This window comes from Zingiber officinale, chromosome 5A, assembly GCF_018446385.1.
Source record: "Zingiber officinale cultivar Zhangliang chromosome 5A, Zo_v1.1, whole genome shotgun sequence".
NCBI lineage: Eukaryota > Viridiplantae > Streptophyta > Magnoliopsida > Zingiberales > Zingiberaceae > Zingiber > Zingiber officinale.
Genome location: NC_055994.1, coordinates 108,433,605 through 108,460,416, shown reverse-complemented (window position 1 = coordinate 108,460,416; position 26,812 = coordinate 108,433,605). Strand labels below are relative to the sequence as shown.

General features: G+C 38.5%; 1 protein-coding gene across 2 annotated transcripts; it reads right to left on the bottom strand.

Moving 5' to 3' along the window:
• Nucleotides 1–8,734: 8,734 nt before the first annotated feature.
• On the bottom strand, nt 8,735–12,098 carry LOC121981365 (putative pentatricopeptide repeat-containing protein At1g56570). Of its 2 annotated transcripts, XM_042533839.1 has the most exons (4): nt 11,590–12,098; nt 10,009–11,497; nt 8,876–9,910; nt 8,735–8,787 (listed from the first exon to the last, which is right to left on the bottom strand). In XM_042533839.1, the coding sequence occupies exons 1-2, from the start codon at nt 12,085–12,087 to the stop codon at nt 10,292–10,294; spliced, it is 1,704 nt and encodes a 567-aa protein (XP_042389773.1). In that variant the 5' UTR covers nt 12,088–12,098; the 3' UTR covers nt 8,735–8,787; nt 8,876–9,910; nt 10,009–10,291. The 2 variants fall into 2 exon arrangements, with proteins under 2 accessions (XP_042389773.1, XP_042389772.1); XM_042533838.1 differs by having other exon boundaries at nt 8,876–11,497.
• Between the last annotated feature and the right edge of the window lie 14,714 nt (nt 12,099–26,812).

Below are 26,812 nucleotides of genomic sequence, written 5' to 3'. Positions count from 1 at the left end.
GGGTCAAGACGATTCAAACAAAGGAACATCAAAGCAACTTGAAGCGAATTTTCTCCATCTGGCTTCACTCACTAGAACCTAAGGTTACCATCCCTTAGGGTTTTCTCCACCTGGCTTTACTCACCAAGACTCAGTATTCGACTACCCATGGATCTAATTCTCCAGACCTATCGAATCCACCTGGCTTCTACGATATATCGAGATTTCCCTTGCCTAGCCTGCAACTAGGACTTCCCTTGCCTAACCGCAGTTAGGACTAGTCACTCGGTTGACTTCCCACCCTTGCCTAGCCACGACTAGGACTTTCCATGATCAAGTTCAATTAAACATATTTGTTGGACATTAAAATCTTGGAGGTTAATTGCACCAACATTATCTACATGTCAACTCCATGGAGGAGGGAACTTGGCAGAAAGGGAACTCAGGCTCAAGGTCTCGATTAGCTGACATGTTAACCAAACCCCCTATGTTAGTTGAAACCCCATAAAAAATGATAAGGACTAGGGCTATAAACAAGCCAAGTCGAGCCAAATTTTTTTGATAAGGTAATCAAGTCAACCTAAAATGAACCAAGCTTTTGAAATAATTGTTTAAGTTTGACTTGATTTTTTTTTATGAGCTTGAGTTTAGTTTATGCTTGGCTTGACCTTGATTCATTTAAATATTATCGAGTTCTCAATTTAATCTTGTTTGATTGTTTGAAAAAAAAATATTTTAAGTTTATTTGGTTGGTTATTGAGCTTGATCATAATACAAACTTGTTTGTTCATTTTGAAACTTTCTTTATTTATTTAGCACGTTGATAAGAGTTTTATTGATAAATATAATTTACAAATATTATTTATGAATATTATTCACGAATGTTAATGAGTTGAATATAGTTTAAATTTATTTATTTAGTTTGTACATAAATTCTTACTACACGGTGTAGAGAGAGAGAGAGAGAGAGAGAGAGAGAGAGAGATTTTGTTCTTAAGAGGTTTGCAACACCACTTCTATACTTACACGAGGCTTCTCACACCGTCTGCAAAGCAACACCACTTTTATATTGGCGGAATTTCTTTTCTAAAGGTAATTTTTTAATAAAATAGTTATATTAAGAAATTCTTTTCAACTTTCTCAGGAGTATAAAGTAGCTATCCTATTTACCTTCTTCGAAGAGACTATATAATGGTGTGTTTTTTTATAAAAAAAAAATTGATGAACTAGTAACATTAAATTTGAGATGATTGATTTGATTTTATAAAATTTTCCATCTATCATAAAGATAAATTAGAAATTGCTCACGATAGGTAATCTAGAAGTCTAACATCCCATGATTACGTGCCATAATAGTGTTTTTCAAACACTTTAGGACGATATACCATTATTTATTAGTTTTTAAAATTAGTTTTACTAATATGAAGTTAGGTTATCATTGTCATGGTTAAATTTAAGTTTTTCAGTCTTGTCACACTACTTAGTGTATACTTGTTTCTAAGCTTCTTGTAAGTGACTTGGCCACATCTGTGAGATTATTTTTCTTTTTAGTTGGTACTAGGTATCCAGCTTATGATGATTAATTCTGGGAGACTGGCCTAGTCTTACGAAAATTTCTCACCAGTCACTATATAAATTGGAAATACTTGCAACGGATGACCTACCAGTCTAGTATTCTTAGGTCAACCGTCAATTAAGAAAAATTTATTCGTTAATTCATCTGTGAGATTATTTTTAGACCTTATCATTATTGTGGTGATTACTATATAGTATACATAATGAGATGATGTCTTGAGTTTGGCTAAAGGGGAGGGATGAATAGCCAACATACTTGTCGATAATCCTTGTACACAATATAAACAAATAGAACATTAGATATTTGATGAGCTTGGTATTTATGTACGTATTATGAGTATAATATACAATAAAAATAAAATAGATAAAAAAAATATACATGCTAATAAGTTTATTTAGTGTTTTGAAGCCCTTGCTTTTATTCAACTCCATACCACCAAATTGTTCCACTAAAGTCGTCTCTTCACAAGAGGTAATAGACAAGCCTCTTGTCATCCCAACTTCCAGGTGTTTACAAATATCACTCCTCTCAAATACAAGATGAAATGTAAATTGAATATATATATACTAAGAGCTTAAGTTAGAGCCTTTAATTTATTCCAATTCTCCGAAGATCTTGAAATTCAAAGGAGTATCATAAATATTTTAGTAGAATCCCTCAAGCTCAAAGCTTCCCAATTAAGAGCTTACATTTAAAGACCTCTAATAACTCTATTTTATCCTCCTCTAGTTATCTAAAATAACTCTAATCAATTAATCATGCAAATACAACTGTTAAAATATTCCACTAATTAACGTCATTGAATAATATTAACTGCTCAAAATATTATATGTTAGCTTTCTCTCTGTCTGATAAAGATGTTCTAAAATGTCTGATACTGATTTAAAAGCATCTTACTCATAAAATGTCAACAATGGAGAAAAACTGATAATAAATTTGACAATGATATGGTTAATGAAGTTTGACTATTAAGATGGATAATAGTACTTATTGAATTCAAAAGAAGATTGTTTACTAAACTAGAAGATTGTCTTTGACTAAAGAACAATAAATAGGGTGAATATGATTTGATCCAATTCCAATGGAAGCTCCTAACTTGACTATAAGTTCAATCAATCCTCTTGAATATGCATTGATATTGAAGGGAGAAAAAAGTATAAACATAAAAGTTTCAAAGTCAAACTTACCTATCTCAAATGGATCAGGTGTTGATGAGTCTAAATTTAGATTTAACATGGGCCTAGTTGATCAAAATTTAAGGACAATAAGTATGATTTTATAGTATTAAAAGGTAAAAACTAATAACAAAATCAAAATAAGGATTATGGTAGGACTGAAATTATCCAATTTTGTGTTGATTTAAATAAGGCATGCCACTTAATTAGTTTCGCTTCTTTGGTCTCAAACATTATGAAGGGGAAAAAATTCAAGATATTTGTGAAATTATTTTTTTACATAATAGCCTAAATCAACTATTTTAGACTAATATTCTAACTTGATTATTTTGAACTAATGATAAACACCTCTAGTGCAAATAGCTCCAATCTTCATTTAATGCGAGCTTTCTTTCTTTCTCAAGTGAAGAAATTTATTTGTTTGCCATGAATTATATTCAAGCATTCACACAACACCATAAAGACTTGCAAATGGGTCTCACTAAAAAGACAATTTTTTTTCTCAATTCACATAGTCCATATTTTAAATCTAATACAATTTCTTAAGCATATTTAACATCTTACCTGATGCGGTGATAAGGGGGGGAGGTCCCACCCTGCCGCCATGGTGGAGATTAGTGTCATGGTGGAGGTCAGAGTTAAGGTGGTCAAACGCCCTATGCCACTGGCCGATCGGGGAGCACACTCGCCCAATCGAGATAATGAAGATCCGATCCGACATCATAACAGCTTGGCGGGATTCCGAGCTTCCGACGCTCAGAAAGACTACTAGGTATCTGCAAGGGCAAGCCGAGCGGTTTTCCCGCTCGTCCAAATAATGGCTTAGGGATCAGGACAGCGGGAGCACCGGTCGAGCTGCCTGCCAGATAATATACTCATCCGATCAGAAAGTAAGAACCCGAGTCGAGCGGTTATCCTTCGAGCGGCTATCTCGCTCAGCCCACTAAAAGACACCGCTAGCTGGATATTATCTTTTTGGGAGCATGCGCCGCTGACAGGCGGCTGGTTTAGACAGAAGATCGTATGACAGAAGCTTCCACTGTCACTTCAGATATATGTTCGGCTCGTTAAGGTATTATGTCAGGGACACTTTACTGATGCATCTTTTCAGGAAAAGTTTCAAAAAGCGTGCATACCTTGGAAAGTGTGCATGCGCGCTAATGAGCCCTGTATAAAGGGTGGTTCAAGTTTCAGCGGAGGTATGCAATAATTTACTGTTGCTGTTGCTGTTCGTTACTTTGCTTTGCTTCCACACATCGCTGGTGACTGACTTGAGTGTCGGAGGGCCAACGCCGGGGAACTCCTTCTCTGGCTCGGTATTAACATAATTGTAGTTGCAGGATCGCTATATATATATATATATATATATATATATTGTCAGATGGACTTGTCAAATTAGTTACCAATCAATTCCCAAGTATGAATGACTTTAATTCAAAACTAATAAAATGACACCTTGTAGAATCAAAGTTGTAGAAAAAACAAGTAAACTAAAGGCACTCATGTATCGTAATATATTTATTATTATGTTCTAAAAATATTATAGATAATACATGAATGAAAGTTATTCTTAGTCGAATCATTTTTTCTTAAACGTTCTGATATTAGTTTAATTAAATTTAAACTTTAATATTGATTCAAACTCAAATGGAAAAAAAAATATTGAGGACTACTTTAGGCTTTGATAACCATGTAAAAACTTGATAGCCCAAACAAGAAGAATAATCTTACAATTTCTTGGAGAATATTTCATATTAGACACAATTTGATCAATGATTATAATGCATTATAATAGCCTAATAGATTGACATAGTTGATATCTAGATGGTTAATTTAATATAAGTGTGAGACTATTATGAAGAGACTGCTAAGATGGCAATTTCATTTTTACTCTAATAATGCACTATAATAGTCAAATAGCTATTAATAGGACAAAGACAAAGATGCCAAGTTTCCACATATTTGTTAAACATATAATACTATAATAGTCAAATAGCTATTAATAGGACAAAGACAAACATGTGTGATGCCAAGTCTCCACATATTTGTTAAAGATATAATATTATTAAACAATTAGTCTCTAATGGAATAATTTATATTATTTATATAAGTCAAAGGAAAATCTTATGAATTCACTAAATAAAGACTTACCTAGAGTTCATATGTACTTGTTTATCTCGTGGAATAAATATTAGGACATAAGGAGTTAGAGGGTGAATAGTTTCGTTTTGTATCGACTAAGTGATTTTGCATAGCTAAGATTTTGACATGCAAAAGCAACCACAAACAATGCTAATATAGGTCATTTATTTGGTTCACAGCTCTCGGAGACGCTACGTCCAAGACTAGACTTATTGTTCTACCATCACTAATGAATTTCCTCCTTCTCAGACCAAGTTCAAGATGAAGAAATCTCTTACACAGTTTTATAGTAATTACAATGGAACAATGAAAATAGAAGAAACAAGATGGAAAAATCTTAAGTACAAGAGCTCTTGTTTTCACTACTAAAATGTTGAGATTTGATGTTTGAATAATTGAGATGATTAGGAGACATGTAATCAAAAGCATTGTCCAAATATCAACTAAAACCCTTTTTAAACAATCTTGCATTGGGCTAGATTTTGTACTTTTTTCTGTCAATTGTTATCAACCAACAATCGATTGCTATAGAGGTTTGACTATCGACTTGATCATTGAAAGATCATTGACTTTTGATCAGCAACTAATATCATCCTGATTTTTGAATAGGAGTCGATTATTAGAAATCATCCATCACTAACCACCATTCTAACTGACTAATTGCATTGGAGACATTTTGTTTACTTGAAATGAATTACCAATCGATCGTTAGAACCTAACAATCAACTGCTAGCCACCAGTCAAGCTGACCAATTATGTTGAGAGCATTCTGCATGCTCGCTTGAATGAACTACCAATTAATTGCTAGAACTTAGCAATCGATTAATATCGTTTAGTCAAACTGATTGGTCGATCTCGGAGCATTCTATTTGCTCGAAAATAGTTTAACAATCAATTGTTATATCACATTAATTGATTTTCAGGGTTACTGTGCAAAATTTTGATTTGGGGTTTAGTTCAACAATCGATTGTTATGTTAAACACTTCCCCCATTTAGGCTCTAATTCATCAATCGATTGTTGGATTCCAACAAGTGACGACTAATAATCCTATTTCAAGATTTGCACATTTAACTCCTCAACCACAAACCCTTCACATCTACAATGCATCAGTCAATTACTAGATGTTACTAATCGACCGATACATTATTTTTTATCATTCTAATGGTCGAAACACTACTAACTTCACTGCTCTCATCCCACAAGTACTTTATACGAAAAGAATCTCCTTTTTATAGTATGACCATCAAATTAACAATTCCAACTATCAAATTGAATTACTAAACAATTAAATAAATTCAATTATATTTCAATATAAAAGATTGAAAACCGATCCAAAGGTAACTCTTTGAGGTTAAAATTTTTCCACTATATGAAACTCTTTACCAATTAATCTCTTTAAAAATTTTATTAAATTTCATTCATAGAAACCATTATTAAAACTACATTTTAAGCAAAATTATTATTATTATTATTATTATTTTTGAATTTTTTAAAAAAAATGAAAATGAAAATGAAATTGATATAGAATGAATAAAAAATTAATTTTATCCTTGTTGAGGGCAAAATTGCGGTGACTTTTTGTGCCGCCTTATTAATTACTGTCATTTTATTAATCGAGAAATATTCATGTGATTATTTTAGGGCCACGGACAATTCTTCCGCTATCCTGATCGTGTATGAAGATAGTACAATCAGCAAGCTCCTCAACTACCCGCATTAATTTCTCGAGTCGAGCCGGCCGGCCATCTATAAATAGTTAGATACGCATATGCTCGAGCAGAGCTGAAGCAGCTAGCTAGCGGAGATGGGGCGCAGTACTACTCCCGCCGTGAAGTTTGTCTATGGCCTGCTGCTTCTTCTAATCGCCATGTTGGCCATCCTCGGCGTCGCCCAAGCTCGTCGCCTCGAGAGCACTGAGCGCTTGCTTGCCAGCAGCGGCGGAGAGGGAGCCGGTGCCGATAGCGTAGTCAGCATTGGAGGAGGTGGAGGCGGCGGCGGCGGCGGAGGTGGAGGTGGCGGCGGTGGGGGTGGCGGTGGAGGCGGCGGAGGTGGGGGTGGAGGCAGCGGTGGGGGCGGCGGAGACGGAGGCCGTGGCGGCGGCGGCGGAGGTGGCGGCCGTGGTGGTGGCGGAGGAGGCGGTGGCCGTGGTGGCGGCGGTGGAGGCGGCGGCCGCGGCGGCGGAGGAGGTGGCGGCGGCGGCCGTGGCCATGGCGGCGGTGACTGAATATAATAGTAGACAGAGTTTGGTATGGTCTATGGATCTAATTAAGCATGTGCGCTGGTTCTGGGATTGCTATATATTTTGCTTGCTGCGTGTGTAAGTGAGGTTAACAGAATCCTCAACGAATAAAAGCTCTGTCACTTTGTGTTGAAATTAATATAATATAATATAATATAATATTTACGGAGTTATTAACAATTAATATATTATGGTTGACCAGGTGGCTTTTGCTCTGACTTTGACTATTTTGAAATCTAACACTCATTTGGAAAGATTACTTCTAGATTTTGGGCGGCAGACATTCCATTTCAGTCAACCAAAAAGAGGCGTCATTACGTATCGTGCCGGCTGAGCTCAGCACAATCGTGCTTGACTAGACCATCGGATCTATTTTTTTTTTTCAAAAGCACAATTCACTTTGAGCAGTCCCACGATCTTACTGTCCGCACTGTCATGGATCGGACCCAAGCCCTCATCCGCCCCGCCAACCTGGTGTGGGCTGAAAAAGCTCAATCCAATCTAATCCAAATGAGTTGCGAGTTAGGCGTCCATCAAAAAATTTTTAAAAAATAAAAATTATTAAATTATTAAATTTGAATTACATATTATAAATTAAACAGATTAACTCATGAACTTTGAATTTTTATTTTTAATTTTAAATTATTATTTTCTTAATCTACAAATCATCCCGAGACCGTCGTAGATCAACCCACATACATGATTTAACCTATTTAGATCCGTTTTTAAATGAAATATAAATTTTCAACGTAATCCATTTAAATTATTTTCACGAGTCCAAATTAACATCGTCTTGTCTAGTCCATCGAAACTTTCAAAGTAAATTTAACAATCTCCAAACGACAATCGGGAAATCTTAGCAATTTCCCCAACATATAAACCAATCCAAGCAGTATCACTAATCTGACAAAAGAAGCATTAATAATTTATCGAATTTATCAAGCAACTGGATCACTGTCGCCACCATCAGCTCTTACAGATTTGAGCCACCGTGCCAAGTTTATCAAGAATGGTGTGTAAACAAAATAGCAGGTCGTCGTCCAGCTAATTAATCCCTGAAAGTGGAGCATAAAATTAGTTTGTAGTCTCACTATTGCAATAATAACGTAATTTCGAGGGGTTCTCAGTTCTCACCTCATCAAAGATTTGGATATCTGAGTTGGGATAATCCCACAAATGAAACACTCTGGAATTTGAAGAACTTTCGAAGATCAATAAGTTCTAAACAGAATAAATGAGGCGAAAAACAAAACTTTGGTTGATCAATGAGCTTACTTGATCAGTGGAATCTCAGCCAAGGGGCATGCAGCGCCTACAAAGCAAGCCAGGGCAAATCCAAGCCAGGTGCGATCCAGGAAGAACCATATGAACTCTGCCAACACGAACAAAACGGCGGCTTCTACGTTGTCTGGAACTCCAACTTTGAACATTTCAGCACTCAATTCAATGAAAGCTGCAAGTGTTCTGATAACCCAAAAGGAGAAATTTGAATGAGCTTGTGTGCAGATGCTAAGATATATTAGCTGCATAGTATATTCAGATGGCATACATCAGTGAGATTGCAGTCTTCTCCAAACTCCCTGCTTGATCTTTCGATCTTGAGGGTATTTTTTCATCCAAAACTAGTTGAAGTAACCCAACAGCGCAGTAGAACACTCCAAGCATGGGAGGTACCTAATCGCAGAAACATTCCATCAAACATGTTCAGTGCGCCAAAAAATTTATCAGAAAAAAAATTCACCCGGTGGAAGAAAATGTGTACCCATATGTTGGTATGCACAGGGCCAACATCAATTGCTCCATTATGGTATACCTGGAGATTTACCCTAGAGTGAATTCCGTCGAGAAGAGTACCCAATACAGAGCCGGCCCCAAAGAGTGAAAGGGAAACAAAAGGCCAAGAACCTTTTTTCTTGATCGACTTATCAAGGCTGCAAAATGTCTTCTGTGGCAAGCAGTGAGGCCTGCAACAGAGGATGAAATTACTTTGAAAAGATGAAGAAGTCAACCCCACACAAGTTTGCATCCTTATCTCTTTAAAAGTAGCTGTTATGGAACAGCTATTATGAAAATCACTTGGCTATCTTATCCATGAACCTATCAGAGGCTGAGGCAGAAATTGCTTGGCTACCTTATCCATAAACATATGAGAGATAGACATACTGCATAATAAAAGCCCTCCATGTCATTCTTAGTCAGATAGGTTCAAGATATGAACATTAGTCAAGCAGAAGAATCGGTTCCACCCTCTTTGTCAGACCAACATCAAACACTTTGATCAAAGTATCATAATACTTTATGGAACCCATAAAACATTCATTAGTTTCAAGTCCAGTAATGTCGTCTTCAACCCTAGATCATTCTTTCCTCTTCAACTTGAGACATGCACAAATCTCTAGCCCATTCAACAAGCTCATGTGCACATCAAGATTTTGCTCTACATTGTTTTAGCACTGATGGGATGATTCAAGATGCTTTCGACTTTAAGAAACCCATTAAACCTCACTATTGGTCTTTTATTCTGTCATTTGCATAGCCTGATGCCTTTGTTACATTTATGATATTCCACCAAATATAAAACTTTATTGACACTTTGAGCCCTCTACCTGTGAGCTGAAAAGATTAAGTGATTGAGCAAGCAACCACACATGAAATCTGAAATATTGTTACTGGACGTGTTGTTTGATGGATTAAGGATGCATGGCTGTAGGCATCTGATTTTGCTTGTGGCACCAAAAATTGTCAGAATTGCTCCTTGGGATTCATGTGGATGACTACTACTCCCATGCATATGCTACTGCAAAATGCTGGAATGTTGTCAAGGTAAACAAATGATGAAAGACACGGACCTTAGAAAGACAACTGGTTGTAGCTCTATAACTAATTAAGACTTACAGGGTATTGAAACTGAGGATAGTTTGAACAAATCTCCTGCAAAAATTTGAGAGTTGGACAATAGTTCAAGTCATTTGCAAAAGCATTATTGAGAAACCAAGACTAGTATTCCATTACTGGTGTTGTAAGAAAGAACGAACCAAATACAAGTACATGATCTTCCATTTCTATAAATACTTGAGAACTATGACGTTGAAGAATACCAACACTATCTTCATTCTGAACTTGTCTATATAGCTTGATTCATGAAACTTTGCAAGAGGGTGATCAGAAACCAAATGAATCATCTTATGTCTGTGAAATCATGGAGCATCAAATCTAATTCAAATTTATCTTGGTTCATATGCTGAGCCAGTTCTTCTAATACCCCAAAGACAAAAATAACATAGGGATTGCTTCTATCACAAGCAACAAAGCTAAATACTTCATTCCCGACCTCAATTGAACTAATTCCTACGTCTTTCTTGTATCCTTTCTCTCTCAAGGATCTCCTGGCCTCTGCAAAATCTTCCCATGCATTGCCAGCTGCATGTATACTGGATAATGAGATGTAAGTCTTTGTGTCATTTGGCTTCATGTCCAATATCTTCTGAGCGGCTAATCTTCCTAATTCGGCATTCTTATGTATCTGGCATGCTCCAAGAAGAGCTCCCCAAATTTTTTCGTCAGGTTCAAAAGACATTGTTTTTATCAGCTCGTGGGCTTCTGTTACTCTTCCAGCTCGACCTAGCAGATCAACAACACAACCATAGACTTCCTTGGTAGGTGGAACATTATACTCGGAACTCATCAAACTGAAGTACCTCAAGCCATGATCTACTAACCCAGCATGACTGCATGCAGTAATGATACCCAAGAACAAAACATAATCAGGTTGAAAGCCTGAACTAGTCATCTCATCGAAGAGTTTGATAGCCTCATTTCCACAACTATTCATCCCATATCCAATCAACAATGATGTCCATGTTACCAAATCCTTGGTAGTCAGTTCGTCGAAAACCTTCCTAGAATCAGCCACAGTTCCACATTTCGCATACATATCTATTACCGTGTTAGCTACTTGCAGTTTCTCTGGGTAGCCTCTTCGAATTATGCATGCATGAACCTGTTGCCCGGTGCTCAGAATTGCCAGATTAGCACAAGCTGCCATAACGCTACAAAACGTAAAGTTATTCGGCTGCAGATCTTGCGATCCCATCTCAAGAAATAGCAGTAAAGCTTCATGGGAGTTTGATCGCTCAAGGTTTGCGATCATGGCGTTCCAACTAATTAGGTCCTTCTGGGGCATTTCACCAAAGAACTGACATGCTTCTGATAGAATCAAACACCTAGAATACATGTCAAGCAAGGAATTAGCAACCGGAAGACTTGAATCGTGACCTGCTTTCACTACTAATGCGTGGAGTTGACGACCAAGTTTTATACAACCAATTGAACCGCTCGCGTGGATTGTGATCGAGAAAGGAAACGCATTCGACTCGGGGATTTCCTGAATTAAGAAAGGAAGCAACGGGCATTAGACCATGTCAACGTCTCAGTTAGTATATATAACTCCTTACGTGGAAAGAGAGATTGACAGACATGAATCATTCGTTTAAACAAAAGGATTCCGTTGCGTGCATTGCCTGAGCGGGCGTAGCAAGTGATCATGCTTGTCCAAGAGACGACCGTCCGGTCAGTCATTTCTTCGAACACCAACTCAGCATCGGCGATGTATCCACAAGACGAGTACAGGTCAAGGAGCGCGTTCTCCACGTACGACCCGTCGCTGATGCCGCGTCGCACGGCGATCCCATGCACGGCCGCGCCGGCGTACGGTGACTGGAGCCCCCGGCACGCCGTCAGCACGCTGGATACCGTGTAGCGGTTGGGGAGAACGCCGGAAGATACCATGCAGCAGAAGGTGGAGAAAGCGTCGCGCGGGAGTCCGTTGGAAGCGTAGCCGGAGATTATGGAGGTCCATGCGACGACGTCCCGTTCGGGCATCTCGTCGAACACACGGCGGGCTAACGCGAAGGAACATTGACGGCAGAGGCGCTTGATGAGCGTGGTGGCTTCGGAGAGGCTTGCCGTGGCCATTAATCCGTAACCCATGAGAATAATCGGCTATTTGCTTTATATAGATTTGCTCTACTGGGCTTCTATCTGGGCCGACTGAAATGGGCATTTGCTCTATTGGGCTACTATTTGTTTTATAACATAGATTTTTATTTTTAATATAGTTGATTAGCCCGGTTTCACATAAATTTTTCATTGGAAAACATAAATGAATCAAAACGGACAGCGTTATAAACCTTCATTATCTAAGAAATTTTTCCCCTTGAATGAGTCTAGTGGCTAGCGCATGAGGTATTATCATAATGAGATTTGGGGTTCGAATTTCGACAAAACCGAGATAAATGTCTCTCTTATGTGCTAGCCACTATTCCAAAAGCTAGTAGTCGCCCGTGATTTACTTCCTCCGTGTTGACCTTGGGACGAGTTGACAGCGGCATTAAGAACGAACGTATTCATCATTTATCACAATTATCTAAGAAATCGTCTCATTTCTTACTATCGCACCGTAACTCCGAGGGCATTTTATAATATAGATTTGCTTTTCACTCCTCATGTTTAGTTAGACTATACCACGGCAACCTGGACAGACTAAACTACCTATCTCTAGCTCTCGCATTCATGCTAAACTCTAGCCACAAAGGCTCTCTTAATTCTCTGCAGTTTGTGTCACATCTCCTTCTCACTTTCTCGAGCAACACTTGAATAATTCGTACCACCAAATTAATGTTCAATCGCTTAGCTGAGGTTTGTAGCTCACATCTCATCTCTCCATTTACATGACTATGCCTGTTTAATTTGCTTCTGTTTAAAGTCTCTGTTTTCCTTTTTCTTTTTCTTCCCCGTCTGCATTCATTTATATATGTTCCAGGCCTTCTGTGTAATTCAGGTCTCAAGTTGGAGCATGGACGGATGGAAATGCAGAGTTCCATCTGGAGCCACCATGGCAAGAAGCTGAAGCCACCGGTAAAGGATCGATGCTTGTTCTTAGGCCTAAGTGCTTTCCTATTGATTAGTTTTCAGTCGGTGCTATCCTAGCTGAGCTTTTCTTACACTCTCTTCTTGGGCCTCCATGTTAATTTGTTCGTGTTCATCAATGGCTCCATTGTTCTTGATCTTGTAAGGCCTTTCCTTGGCCATGGAAGGTTCAATCCACTACTCCCTCCTCCTGCCCACCTTCCCTCTCTGTCCCTCCTGAGCTGCAGTTGCTTGTATAATAATTTACTTTTAATTATGAACATCGATCTTTAATTATTTGTCTTAGGCATCACTGTTTGGCATACCAAATGGCCATCGTCAACAGGCAGGCAGCCATGATCGAGTGTATGGATGTGGGCACTGGTCAGTTCTTTAAGGAAAAAACTTAGTCATATTCAGCAAACAAAGATGTAAAGAAAAGGGGAAAAAAAAAGTTAATGTTTGAAACCTGCAGGCTGATCCATCCACAGGCATTTATCAACCTGCCCAACCAATTCAATAACCTAGTGGGTCACTGTTTTGGTGTAAGTGGACTCATCATCCACTCCATTAATGTGCAGCTTCTCTGCACGCTGCAAGTAGCAAGATCTAGAGTTGATGAGTTAGGGAGAACTAAGGCAATCTTTAAAACCACCTTAATATATAAAGAATTGCAATGAGTTTAGAGTGTAATATTCATGAGGCTCAAGAATGTTGCAATGAGTTGTATGTAATATTCATAAGGCTAAAGAATGTAGAGTCAGACCTTTTCAAATTTGCACTTAACTAAGAAATACATAGCTCGGCTATGTGAGTCACTTAAAAAGGCTAAAAAATATAAGGCTCACTTTATACTAGTGGATGACCTCCGACCATAGTTCTAAATTCTTATTCCTACTTCGTAACCTATTATTTGTCGGTGAATCACTAAAAGCTCTCTAGCTTTTTTCCTTCTCAGATATTTTTGAAGGCGGAGAAATCTCCTATAATATGTTGGACTCCGTGGTAGTTTTGATGTGATCAACTAACTTGGTTAGGTCCTGTATTTTGTCTGGCCCCTGTGTCTGAGTGTGCAGGAACTTAGGAGCACAGGAAGTCGAGCGGAAGACGCAGCTAGCGAGAAGGACGACACGGGAAGGGAACCGACGGGCTCGGTACGTCTGAAGGACGAGAGAGCTGCGGAAGAGTACTCCGGTGGAGCGAGAAGAATGTGCACGGCGTTCGAGGGACGAGAAGCCGGACGGAAGCCTGCTCGAGGAGAAGGCCGGGAATTGGGTTGGGTGAGCCCTATTCTAGTGGGCCGCAATCACCCAAGGAGCCGAACTGGAGCAAGTCAACTGGAGTTGACTTGTCAACGGTTCGGTCGACCGAACCTATTGATCGGTCGACCGAACCCTTCATTAACCAAAGCCAACCGCAGCCGACACGTCGAATGCCACGTCAGAAGCTGAGCGTTGGTGGAGCTGATCGGTCGACCGAACCTACTGATCGGTCGACTGAACCCAAGTTTATCCAGAGACCAAGTCGATCAATTTGATCGGGCCAAATCAGCTGGAGACCGTTGGCCGATCGGTCGACCGAACAAAATAATCAGTCGACTGAACCTAAGCTCGATCCACAGAGACTGCACCTGGACATAAGACTGGGCAGGTACAGCAGGTTCGGTCGACCAAACCTGGGGATCGGTCGACCGATCCCTCTCGAGTCAAAACCTGATCCCGAAGATCAGGTCATCCGATAAGCTCTAGAACCCCTATATAAAGAGGGTCTCGAGCAGCTGTACACTACAACGAATACGAACGAAGTAGCAACTCTAGTAATCTCTGTTTAAGCAACTACTGTGCTGTCAAAGTGTAAAAGGCTTCCCCGCCTTCTGAGAAGGAGTTTTTCTTACTGCGCTTTTCTTACTGCCCTGGATTAACAACCCACTTGGTTGTAACCAGGTTAATTTCTGTCTCTTTTTATTTCTGTAGTTGATTTTATATTGTTGCTTTATTTTAAGAGTTGGAAAGCTTTGAGGAGGGTATAATTTTTATTTGCAAGCAATTCACCCCCCTCTTGCCGGTCTCCGCTGCACCTACAAGTGGTATCAGAGCCCAACAGCCTCAGAGGGACTAACCGCCATCTGAAGCACAAAGATCTGAACAATGGCCGGCGCGAACATCCATCCCCCGAAGTTCGACGGAGATTTCGCTACATGGAAGTGAAAAATGGAGGTATTCTTTAAAACAGACTTTGATATTTTAATTACTATGAAATATGGTTTTGCAGCGCCGAAAGATAAAGAAGAAAACACATGGAGCAAGAGGGAGCAAGCCGACTTCGTCGCCAACGGAAAGACTGAGTTCCATCTACTCAGTGTACTGCCACCTCAGGAAGTAAATCGGATCAGAAGTTACAACTCCGATAAAGATCTCTGGGAGAAATTCCTGGAGCTCCATGAAGGTACCTCCGAAGCGAAGCTAGCAAGGCGCGACATCCTCCGGAACCAGTTGACGAACCTCCGGATGAACCAAGGTGAGAAGGTAGCGCAACTCTAAGCAAGGATCAAAGAGCTGATCACGCAACTAACTAATCTTGGAGAAGAGGTAACGAACCGGGACTCTATCCGGTATGCGCTCAATGTCTTCCCCAGAACTCCAGAGTGGTCTCCTTAGTAGATGCATACTACATCTCTAAGGACCTCGAGGTAAGTACTTTAGAACAATTATTATTCACTTTTGAACTTCACGAATCTCGAGTTTCAGATCCCAATGGAGTAGAGAAGACCAATCAGCACATTGCCTTAAAGGCAAAAATGAACAGTTCTGACTCTGAAGCCTCGGTCGACGAATCAGAAGCGGCACTTCTGATAAGACGCTTCAATAAATTTTTTAATACTAATAAGTTTAGATCGCAGATGCATCAACGAAAGAAAAGGACAATTCGTTGCTACAACTGCAACGAAGAGGGGCACATCAAGGATGACTGCCCCAAATTGAAGAGCAAGCAAAAGGAGAAAACAAAGACCAAGTACAAGAAATCAGATTCCTCCAAGCACAAAAATTTGAAAGCGACATGGGACGACTCTTCATCCTCCGAGTCAGAAGTCGAAGAATTCTCGGGATTAGCACCGATGGCCAACCATCAGCTAGAAGAAACATCTACCTCAGAAATGAGCATTGATGAAGGGGGAGGAACATCAGAAGAAGAAAGCAACAATGAAGGGGGAGCGTCACCAGAACAGATAAGTAAGGTACGCAATCTAACCCCAACTCAATCTTTTAAATTTATCAAGTCTCTTTCTAGAGAGTTAGATCATTTAGAAAAAGAGAATGTTGAACTAAAATTGAACCTAGTAAGAGCATGCCCGTTAGAAATGTATGATCATCTAAAATCAGAGAATGATAAATTAAAATTAGAAATTGAAAAATTGAAAACTGATGCATGCTTAAATAGATTTCCAAAATCAAAAGTTAGAATTTATGAAAAATTGAATTGGTACATTAAACAACATCAGGGTCAACTTAGGAAAATTCCTAAAAGTTATATACCCCCTATGTTTTTAAAGAATCCCGTAGGAAGGAACCTTTACTGGGTTCCAAAATCTGTACTTGATTAATTTTTTTTTAAAATTAAAAAGCTTACAGTGAGAAAATTAAACTTTGAGTTTCTTTATGGAAGGTTTGTCTAAGGAAGTGGTTGTTGCTCCAATAACTAAGAAGGCCTAGTGCCTCGCCACGACCTGGAAGTCGAAATATTGAAATAAAAATGTTTAATTAACCTTCTGATAAAAGCATTAATATTAGAATTAAACAATGCTTTAAAAAGTTTTTAAACATATCCTTAGGAACTATTTAAATTTTTTTCCTAGAAAAATTGTTTCTTGAAAAAAATTTTTCCTTTGCAAATTCTGAAAAATTCATCTTAACTTAGAAATTTTTTTTTAATACTTAGAAATTTTTTTAGTTAATCCTAATTCAACTTCTGTAACTTATTTGCCCCCGTTTTTGCTATGATCAAAGGGGGAGAATAAAGAAAAGTACAAGTTTAGGGGGAGTTAGGAAGTTTAAATTTTTAATATTTTTTCTATATAGTGTTGCAATTTTATTTATTGCAAAATTATGCTTAAAGATGTTAGTTTAGTAATTTTTCTTTAAAATTCCTTTTTGTGTCTGTTTTACCTTAACTTGAACTTGGGTTGATGCACATCAAAAAGGGAGAGATTGTTGGACCCCGTGGTAGTTTTGATGTGATCAACTAAGTTGGTTAGGTCCTGCGTTTTGTCTGACCCCTATGTCTGAGTGTGCAGGAACTTAGTGTTGGGTTTTTTCGGGCCACGAAAACCGCTTTTCGCGTCGCGGAAACCCCGAATCACCCAAAGCCGTAGATCCGTGCAAGGAAAATCGAACGAAATACAAATACGAGTTTCAAAAACTTTAGATCTACTCCTAGATCTATGTGTTGAGAGCTTTACCCTTGTTGTGTGCCCTTTCGCGTTCCCGCTCATCCAAGGAGTTGCCGGATCTCAAGACCGTCAAGCGTCGGTCCTCTAGAAGTATCCACACGGACACGTAGGTGGAGAAAACCTTACACAAAGGTGTTGGTGCGGCTAGCACTAACGATTTAACCTAGGTTTTGATGAATGACAAATAGGTTAAGTTAGTCTTGTTGTTGTCTGACACTTTGATCGAGTGTGCAGGAGAAGTCCAGCTAGGTCGACGGGCTGACCGGATAGCTGGCGAGAAGTCCAAGCGGGTCGACGGGCTGACCGGATAGCTGGCGAGAAGTCCAAGCGGGTCGACGGGCTGACCGGACGCTTGGCGAGAAGTCCAGACGGGTCGACGGGCTTGTTGGTGCAATATCCCTCAGGTCAAGGTTGACCTGGGTAACCAAGCTGAGTCTTGGTTTGGGTTTAGATGTTTGACAATAAGATATTGATTGAAGAAGAGTCAAGTAGGTCAAGGTTGACTGGATACTTGACTGGGAAGTCCTAACTGGGATGTTAGGCAAAATGAAAGTCCTGGTGAGTGAAGCCAGGCAGAAGAAAAGTCCTGGTGAGTGAAGCCAGGCAGAAGGAAGTCCTAGTGAGTGAAGCTAGGCAGATGGAAATCCTGGTGAGTGAAGCCAGGTGAAAGTCCTAGTGAGTGAAGCCAGGCAGAAGGAAGTCCTAGTGAGTGAAGCTAGGCAGATGGAAATCCTGGTGAGTGAAGCCAGGTGAAAGTCCTAGTGAGTGAAGCTAGGCAGATGGAAATCCTGGTGAGTGAAGCCAGGTGAAAGTCCTAGTGAGTGAAGCTAGGCAGATGGAAAACCCTGGTGAGTGAAGCCAGGTGAAAGTCCTAGTGAGTGAAGCTAGGCAGATGGAAAACCCTAGTGAGTGAAGCTAGGTGAAAACCCTAGTGAGTGAAGCTAGGTGAAAGCCCCGGTGAGTGAAGCCGCAGGAAAATCCAGATGGATCAAGGATGATCGGACATCCGGTGGGAAGTCCAAGTAGGTCAAAGGATTGACCGATACTTGGCATGAAAGAAAAGTCCAAGTAGGTCAAAGGATTGACCGGATACTTGCACAGAGAAAAGTCCAAGTGGGTCAAAGGGATTGACCTGACACTTGGTAAGGGAGTCCTAGCAGTCAAGGGAGTGACTAGATGCTAGGCATGACATACCAACAGTCAAGGTTGACCGAATGTTTGTTAGATGTTTGGGACTTGGTTTTGGACAAAACCAAGTGCCGGATCGATCCGTGGATTGATCCGCTCGATCGATCGATGGATCGATCCGCACTGCCCCAATCAGAGACTCGGATCGATCCGTGGATCGATTCAGATGTCCCAATCGATCGGTGGATCGATTGGGACGCAGCCGCTTCACGCGATAGCGCCGGATCGATCCGTGGATCGATCCAGCGCTTCGCGTAAAACGCCTGGATCGATCCGTGATCGATCCAAAGCCTCCCGATCGATTGGGAACATTCGAATCGATCGGGATCCGACCGCTGCGTCGTATAAGCCGCAGGCGTGCGATCTCTGAGAGAACTTCTCCGATTCACTCGAGCTCTCGCTACTCCTCCACAGCCTCAAAGATCAGGTCGCCTTGAAGGATCTTGAAGCTTTCAAGTCAAGAGGCGGATCAAAGGCACGAAGAGAAGCTAGGGTTAGGGTTTTCTGTACTCATTGTAAGCTTTGCGCTTGTATTTTGTTTCCCTTTCCTTTCTTCTTGTACTGAGAGTCTTGCAGGGCTTCTCCGCCCTCGGTAGTTACCGAAAAGGAGTGTTTTCATAGTGGAGGGTGCGTGCGTGGTGTGGATCCTTGGACTAGTCACCTCTTGTGAGGTGGATACCAAGTAAACCAACCGTGTTAGCGTTGTTGCATTTGTTTCTGTATTTTCCGCTGCATATTCTTGAAGAAACAAGCAACGCCAAGCAACGCCGAGCACCGAGAGAACGCGACGAGCTATTCACCCCCCCCCCTCTAGCTACTTTTGGTCCTAACAGGGCTGACCGGACGTCTGGCAGGTAAGTGAGGTAAGTCACTGGAGGGGAGTGACTGTGAGGACGCGTTCCCGGGAAGGGGACATTAGGCGTCGATCCGGCTTAGATCCATTTCGGATGTCTAAGTCGAGATCGTGACTAGATTCAGGTCTCGGAAAGACGGAATCTAAGTCATACTTTCTTTATCCATCTGTTGAACTTTAACTGTGCTAACAATTTGTGTTACAGGATATACATTTGCCTCGGACTAACTTTGTTTTGCAGGAAAAAGGAGTTTTCTGGAACAAGGTGGTCCGGGCGCCCGGAAGGCGAATTCTATCCAGCCGAGTCGTCGCCACGTGGAGCATCATGGTTTGTGCAGTTACGTCACATTCCAGGCGCCCGGAAGGGATCCAGGCGCCTAGAACAGCATATAAAAGAAGCCCCAGGCAGGAGCTTCAGGATCAATCAATTAAGCTGAGAATTCTTCTACTGCTGGTCTTGCTGCTCAACGTTCAGTGCGACGCCAACAAAGCTCCGACACTACGCTCCATTCTTTTCCCTTCTTGTCGGTATTTTGTTTTTAGTTTTCATTAGCATTCACTGTACGGTTCTTTTGTAATCATTATTTCGAATTGCTAGTGATTGCCCAACGAAAGTGGTCAAGGACCACGGGCCTTCGAGTAGGAGTCGTCACAGGCTCCGAACGAAGTAAAACAACTGTGTCTATTTTACTTTTCCGCTGCGTTTATACTCGTCTTTTTCGAATCGATATTCACCCCCCCCTCTATCGAATCTAACGGTCCTACAAGTGGTGTCAAAACAGGTACCGCTCTGATTTGGTGCAACCACCAATCAGACTGGGGGTGATTTTTTTTGTTTTCAGTTTTACACTCAAAACTTGTTTATCATTTTTTTTGCAATATCAATCTAGATTTATTTTACTATTTTTCTCTTCCCGCACTTCTAATCCAAGACCAAGTCTTGGGATATTTTTTTTTCGATTATTTACCTGTGCACAGAATGTCCCAACAAGAAGGATTTAGCACGGTGCGACCTCCACTCTTCAACGGGGACGACTTCCCGTACTGGAAGAAGCGCATGGAGGTCTACCTCAAAACAGACTTCGACCAGTGGATGAGCATTACGAGACCCTACAAAATTCCAGTGGACAACGCCGGCAATCTAGTAGATCCTGAAGACTGGACAGCAGATCTGAAGAAAAAAGCATCAACAGAAAATAAGGCGATCAACACTCTACAATGTGGATTGACAAGAGAAGAACTGAACAGAGTCGGCCCACACAAAAACGCTAAAGAGCTATGGGACAAGTTGATCGAGCTGCACGAGGGAACGAGCGACGCCAAGGTAACAAAATGAGACCTTCTCTTAAATAAAATTTTTAATATAAAAATGCAGGAAGGTGAAACGGCGAATCAACTACACGCGAGGATCAAGGACATCCTCAACGGGCTTCATGCAATAGGCCACCAGATGGAGAACAGAGACTTAATAAGGTACGCATTAAACGCCTTTCCATGTAATAGTTTGTGGGCATCAATAGTGGATGCCTACAAAATTTCTAAGGATCTTTCTAACTTAAAATTAGATGAGCTTTTCTGTGAATTAGAATTACACGAACAAACTAATGCTGGAGCCGAGAAAGGTATAGCTCTATTTGCAGGGTCCTCCAAAGAAAAGAAAAGCAAGCCTGAATTTGAAGAAGAATCTGACCAAGACTCTGAAAACGAAGAACACCTGGTGAACTTGGTAAGAAAAATGTTCACCAGGAGAAAGAGGAGCTTCAGCAAAAAGGATCTTCAAAAGATCAGCTCTCCCTCAGAACAAAAGAACGTGACTTGCTACGGCTGCAACAAAAAGGGACATTACAAGAACGAATGCCCAAAACTAAAGTTCGACAAACCAAAGCCAACAAAAAAGAAAGCACTCAAAGCAACGTGGGACGACTCCTCGGACGAATCAGAGGAAGAAAAGCAGAAACATCAGAGCCACCTCGCACTGATGGCCCGCGAAGCCGAAACTGAAAATGATTCAGAAGATGAAGACGGGTCTGAACCCGAAACAAGCCACGAGTCCGTACTCGTTTCCGAAGGCTCGAATGAGGTATATTTTAATTTAAACAAAAAGTTTTTTAGAATCATTTCTTGTTTAAATAGTAAATTAACCAAAGTAGAAAATGAAAACAAATTACTTCTTGAGGAAAATCAAAACCTCAAGGAACAATTAAAAAATTCAAATCCAACTCAAGATCTAACACTTGAGGAGGAGAATTTATCATTAAAAAATGAAATAAACAATTTAAAGGAAATGTTAGAAAAATTCACAACAAGATCAAAAAATTTAGACTTAATCCTAAATAATCAAAAAGCATGTTATAATAAAACCGGACTAGGATATAAGTCGAATTCAAATAAAACCTTCAAATCATTAATAACCTAATACAATTCAACCAATCTAGCTTGGGTTCCGAAAGCGTGTCTAACCACGCAAGTAGGACTTAATCAATATTATATACCTAAAGAAAAAATATATTATATAAAATTAAATAAACCAAACCAAAATCCAAAACACAAACCTAAATCAAATTCAAAATCTAAACAGTTTAAAAAACAACAAAATTATCACCAAGTTAACTATAACTATAAAAAGAATCGACACAAGCCTAAAATCAAAACTTAAATTAATGGCCAATAATTCAGGGGGAGGCTCCAGAATAGCTGGCACCTCCAAAACTAACTTACCCGACAGGGTAATCCAAAACTAACAAACTCGGCAGGGCAATTAGAATTAGAGACCAGGTTTAACTTGAATCATGGTATTGGTGAAATTTTTGGATGATAGTACGTTAGGGAAACTTGGGCATCGCATGTCTAGAAAGATATGGTTTCGATCTGGTGCATTTGGCCAAGTGGAACTGACCGAAGCTACCCTTAAACGAATCCTAACCAGTTAGACCAAGATTTAGTACTAAGTTCCGTGGATAGGACTATTCGGAAAACCTCGAAAGGTTGGTTATTTCTAATGATGTCCTTGTGACACACCAAGCTTAGAAGTTTATCTGAAGAATGCCTATTTGTGGAAACCAAAGCTAAGTCTGAATCTAACACAAGTTAAACCAAAACTCTGTAATCCAACCAATTTCATCTCACAAAATCATAGGATTCCCTGATTGATAATATAGATCGGGTGAGATGAATAAGGCTTAAAAATTAATTTTAAAATTTTAAACTTAAAAATTAATTTCAAAATTTTAAATTTAAACTTAAAAATTAATTTCAAAATTTTAATTTTAAACTTAAAAATTAATTTCAAAATTTTAATTTTAAACTTAAATTAATTTCAAAATTTTAATTTTAACTTAAAAATTATTTTCAAAATTTTAATTTTAAACTTAAAAATTAATTTCAAAATTTTAAACTTAAATTAATTCTACACTTAAATAATGCATGCTCAAAAGACTAACTTTAAATCCTACTTACTGTAGGAAACCATGTGGATTTTGGACAGTGGTTGCTCCAAACATATGACTGGAGATCACACCAAGTTCACTCAACTCACTTACAAAAGCCTAGGAACAGTTGCCTTTGGAAACAACGGCAAACTCAAGGTAATTGGTATAGGTAATATTGAATTAAAATTAGACTTTATAATTACAAATGTTTTACTTGTTGAAAATTTTAAATATAATCTTCTAAGTATAAGTCAATTGTGTGATACTAGGTATAAAGTCAAATTTCTATCTACAGAATGTTTAATCAAACATCTAGATAATCCTACCATAAGCTTAAAAGGTTTTAGAAAAGACAACATCTATGCCATCAACCTAACCATTTCTCCCATTAAGTGTTATTTAACACAAAAAGAAGAAACTTGGTTATGGCATAGGAGGATGTCTCACACCAACTTTAGAAATATAAGTAAACTAAATGGACTTGTAAAAGGCTTACCAAAGCTACCTAACTTAGATTCAACCATATGTAATGCTTGTCAACAAGGCAAACAAACTAAATCAGCCCACAAATAAACAAATCAACCACAAACTAACTCAATCTTAGAACTTCTACATTTAGATTTTTTTGACTCCCATGGAGTCAAATCTATAAATGGAAACTTATATTGTTTAGTAATTATAGACGACTATTCTAGGTTTACTTGGGTAAAATTCTTAAAACATAAAGATGAAACTTTTGAAATTTTTACAAATTTTTGCAAACAGATTGAGAACGAAAAAGATATTAAAATTAAAAGAATTAGGAGTGACAACGGAGGAGAATTTAAAAATCACCACTTTAACAGTTTTTGTCTAGAAAACAGTTACCATCATGAGTTCTCATGCCCTAAAACCCCCCAACAAAATGGAATTGTAGAAAGAAAAAATAGAACCTTACTTGAAGCTTCTAGAACAATGTTAAATGAGTATAACCTACCTAAATACTTTTGGGCAGAAGCCGTTAGTACAGCCTGCTACGTACAGAACAGAACAACAATAAATAAAACTCATAACAAAACGTTCTTCGAATTGTTTTATAATAAACAACCAAATATAAAATATTTTAAGGTATTTGGGTGCCCAGTTTTCATCTTAAATACAAGAGAACACTTAGGAAAATTCACCTCTAAAATTGAAAATGGAATTTTTGTAGGGTATTCCCTAAATAGTAGACGCTACAGAATTTACAATAAGGTTACCTTAAAAATTGAAGAAACTACTAATGTAAAATTTGAAGAAACTAAACAAGACATAGAATCTACACAAACACCTGAGTTTGTTCCAGAAACCAACCAAACTCTAAGTCATGAAGAAGAGGAACAACATCAGGAGGATCAACCTCCTAGAACAATAAGGGTTAACCCAAATCATCCAACTGATCAAATAATTGGTGACCCAGAATTAAGAGTTCAAACCAGATCATCTTTTAGAAACCTAAGTCAAATTTCATTAATTTCAAAAATTGAACCCAAAACTGTGGATGAATCCCTACTAGATCCAGATTGGATCATAGCTATGCAAGAAGAACTAGCCCAATTTGAGCGTAATGAGGTCTGGGACCTAGTTCCACCACCTAAGAACAAGAAAATAATAGAAACAAAATGGGTATTCAGAAACAAACTAAGTGAAACTGGGGAAATTACTAGAAATAAGGCTAGGCTGGTTGCCAAAGGATTTAGTCAAGTTGAAGGACTTGACTATGATGAAACATATGCCCCAGTAGCCAGATTAGAATCCATTAGAATGTTACTAGGTTATGCAGCCCATAAGGGACTCAAACTATACCAAATGGACGTTAAGTCTGCCTTTCTCAATGGACTAATTAAAGAAGAAGTTTATGTAGGTCAGCCTCCTGGGTTTGAAAGTCTAGAACACCCTGATTATGTTTTTAAATTAAAGAAAGCACTATATGGACTTAAACAAGCTCCCAGGGCATGGTATGAGAGGCTAACATCTTACTTAACATCTAAAGGATTCAAACAAGGTCAAATTGACCCAACCTTGTTTGTTAAATCATTAAATACAGACATATTTATTGCACAAATATACGTAGATGATATAATATTTGGCTCAACAAATTCAGAATTTTTAGAAGAATTTATTAATCTAATGGAAAAAGAATTTGAAATGAGCTTAGTGGGAAAAATTAACCTATTTCTTAGGATTACAAATCAAACAAACAAATGAAGGAAATTATATTTATCAACATAAATACACCAAAGAATTACTTAAAAAATTCGGAATGGAAAATACGAAAGAAATAAAAATACCTATGGCAGTAAACACAATCTTAGACAGTGACCCAAATGGAAAACCAATTGATTTAAAACATTATAGAAGTGCAATAGGTAGTCTACTGTACTTAACTGCAAGCCGACCTGATATTTTATTTGCAGTTAGTATGTGTGTTAGATACCAAACTTGTGCTAAGGAATCCCATTTGACACAAGTTAAAAGAATTTTAAGATATCTTAAAGGAACAACAAATGTAGGAATCTGGTATCCTAGGACAAATTATTTTGAACTAATAGGGTATTCTGACTCAGATTATGCTGGATGCAAATTAGACCGCAAAAGCACAAGTGGTGGATGCCAATTATTAGGTACATCACTTGTTAGCTGGTTTAGTAGAAAGCAACATTGTGTTGCTCTATCTACAACCGAGTCAGAATACATAGCTATAGGCGAATGTGTTGCACAATTATTATGGATGATGCATACTCTAAAAGATTTCAACTTAAACATCACGAATGTAAAAGTATTAATTGACAATATAAGTTCAATTAACTTAACCAAGAATCCTGTGCATCATTCAAGAACCAAACATATTGAAATTAGGCACCACTTCATCAGGGATCATGTTACTAAAGGTGATATTGAACTCAAGTACATTGAGTCCAAATCAAATTTAGCTGACATTTTTACAAAACCTCTCCCTGAAAGTGAATTTAGCACCTTACGACGAAAATTAGGGATGTGCTTAATAGACTAGGATCTTTCAAAAATACTTTCAAAAATAATTTTACCAAATTGTAAGTCAAATTTATTTGTTTTCAAAAACTTACCATTTTTAGATTTTCAAAAACAGTTTTGGCCTTAGACTAGTTTTGAATCCTTAGAAAGCATGTACCCATAGGACTAGTTTTTGAGCATCTCACCAACACCCTAGGTTTACCTTGCTTGTGTTTGACAAACATAGAAAGGGGTGAGATGCATAGGCCAACTGTCTGGACTTAAGATGCTTATTTCAGTGCATCAACATAAGTCTGGACGTTAAATACAACTCAGATATTAATCAGATTAAAGTTAATCAGTCGAGTCAAAAAAAAAACTAACTGCTTGTAATCAACTTAATCTGACTAACCATGTGAAAGCTACTATCTTCTGATAGCTAGTTAATACCTAATTGGTTAGACAGCTGGTTAAAGTTAAATATCAAGTTCAGGGAGAGAATTAACTCAAATTTTGTGTGTTTAAAAAATGTCTTTTAAAACCTAACCTATGTTTGAACATTGATTTACGAAATTTAAATTTAACTAAGTATTTGAAAAATGTGAAAGTTTAATCCCACCCAATTTTCAAACCTGATTTGAAAAATTAATTATTTCCAAATTTAGCCTTTATCAAATTAGCCTTAAAAATTAATTTTGGCAAAAATTTTATTTCTTGAAAAATTATTTAATTTTTGCTTTGTTTTGAAAAATCGAAGTTGAAAATTTTACCTATTTGAAAAGTAGATGTTACTTAAACATAAAAAGTAAATTTGAAAAACCTATTTTGAAAGTTTTCACACGCTTGAGAGTTAAACTTGATTAACCTTAAATTTATACTTTTCAA

Coding starts and splice junctions, on each gene's coding strand:
- LOC121981365 (XM_042533838.1), bottom strand. CDS start 12,087: ATGGCCACGGCAAGCCTCTCCGAAGCCACCACGCTCATCAAGCGCCTC. Junction 11,498..11,589: donor TGTTTAAACGAATGATTCAT/GTCTGTCAATCT, acceptor TTCTTAATTCAG/GAAATCCCCGAGTCGAATGC.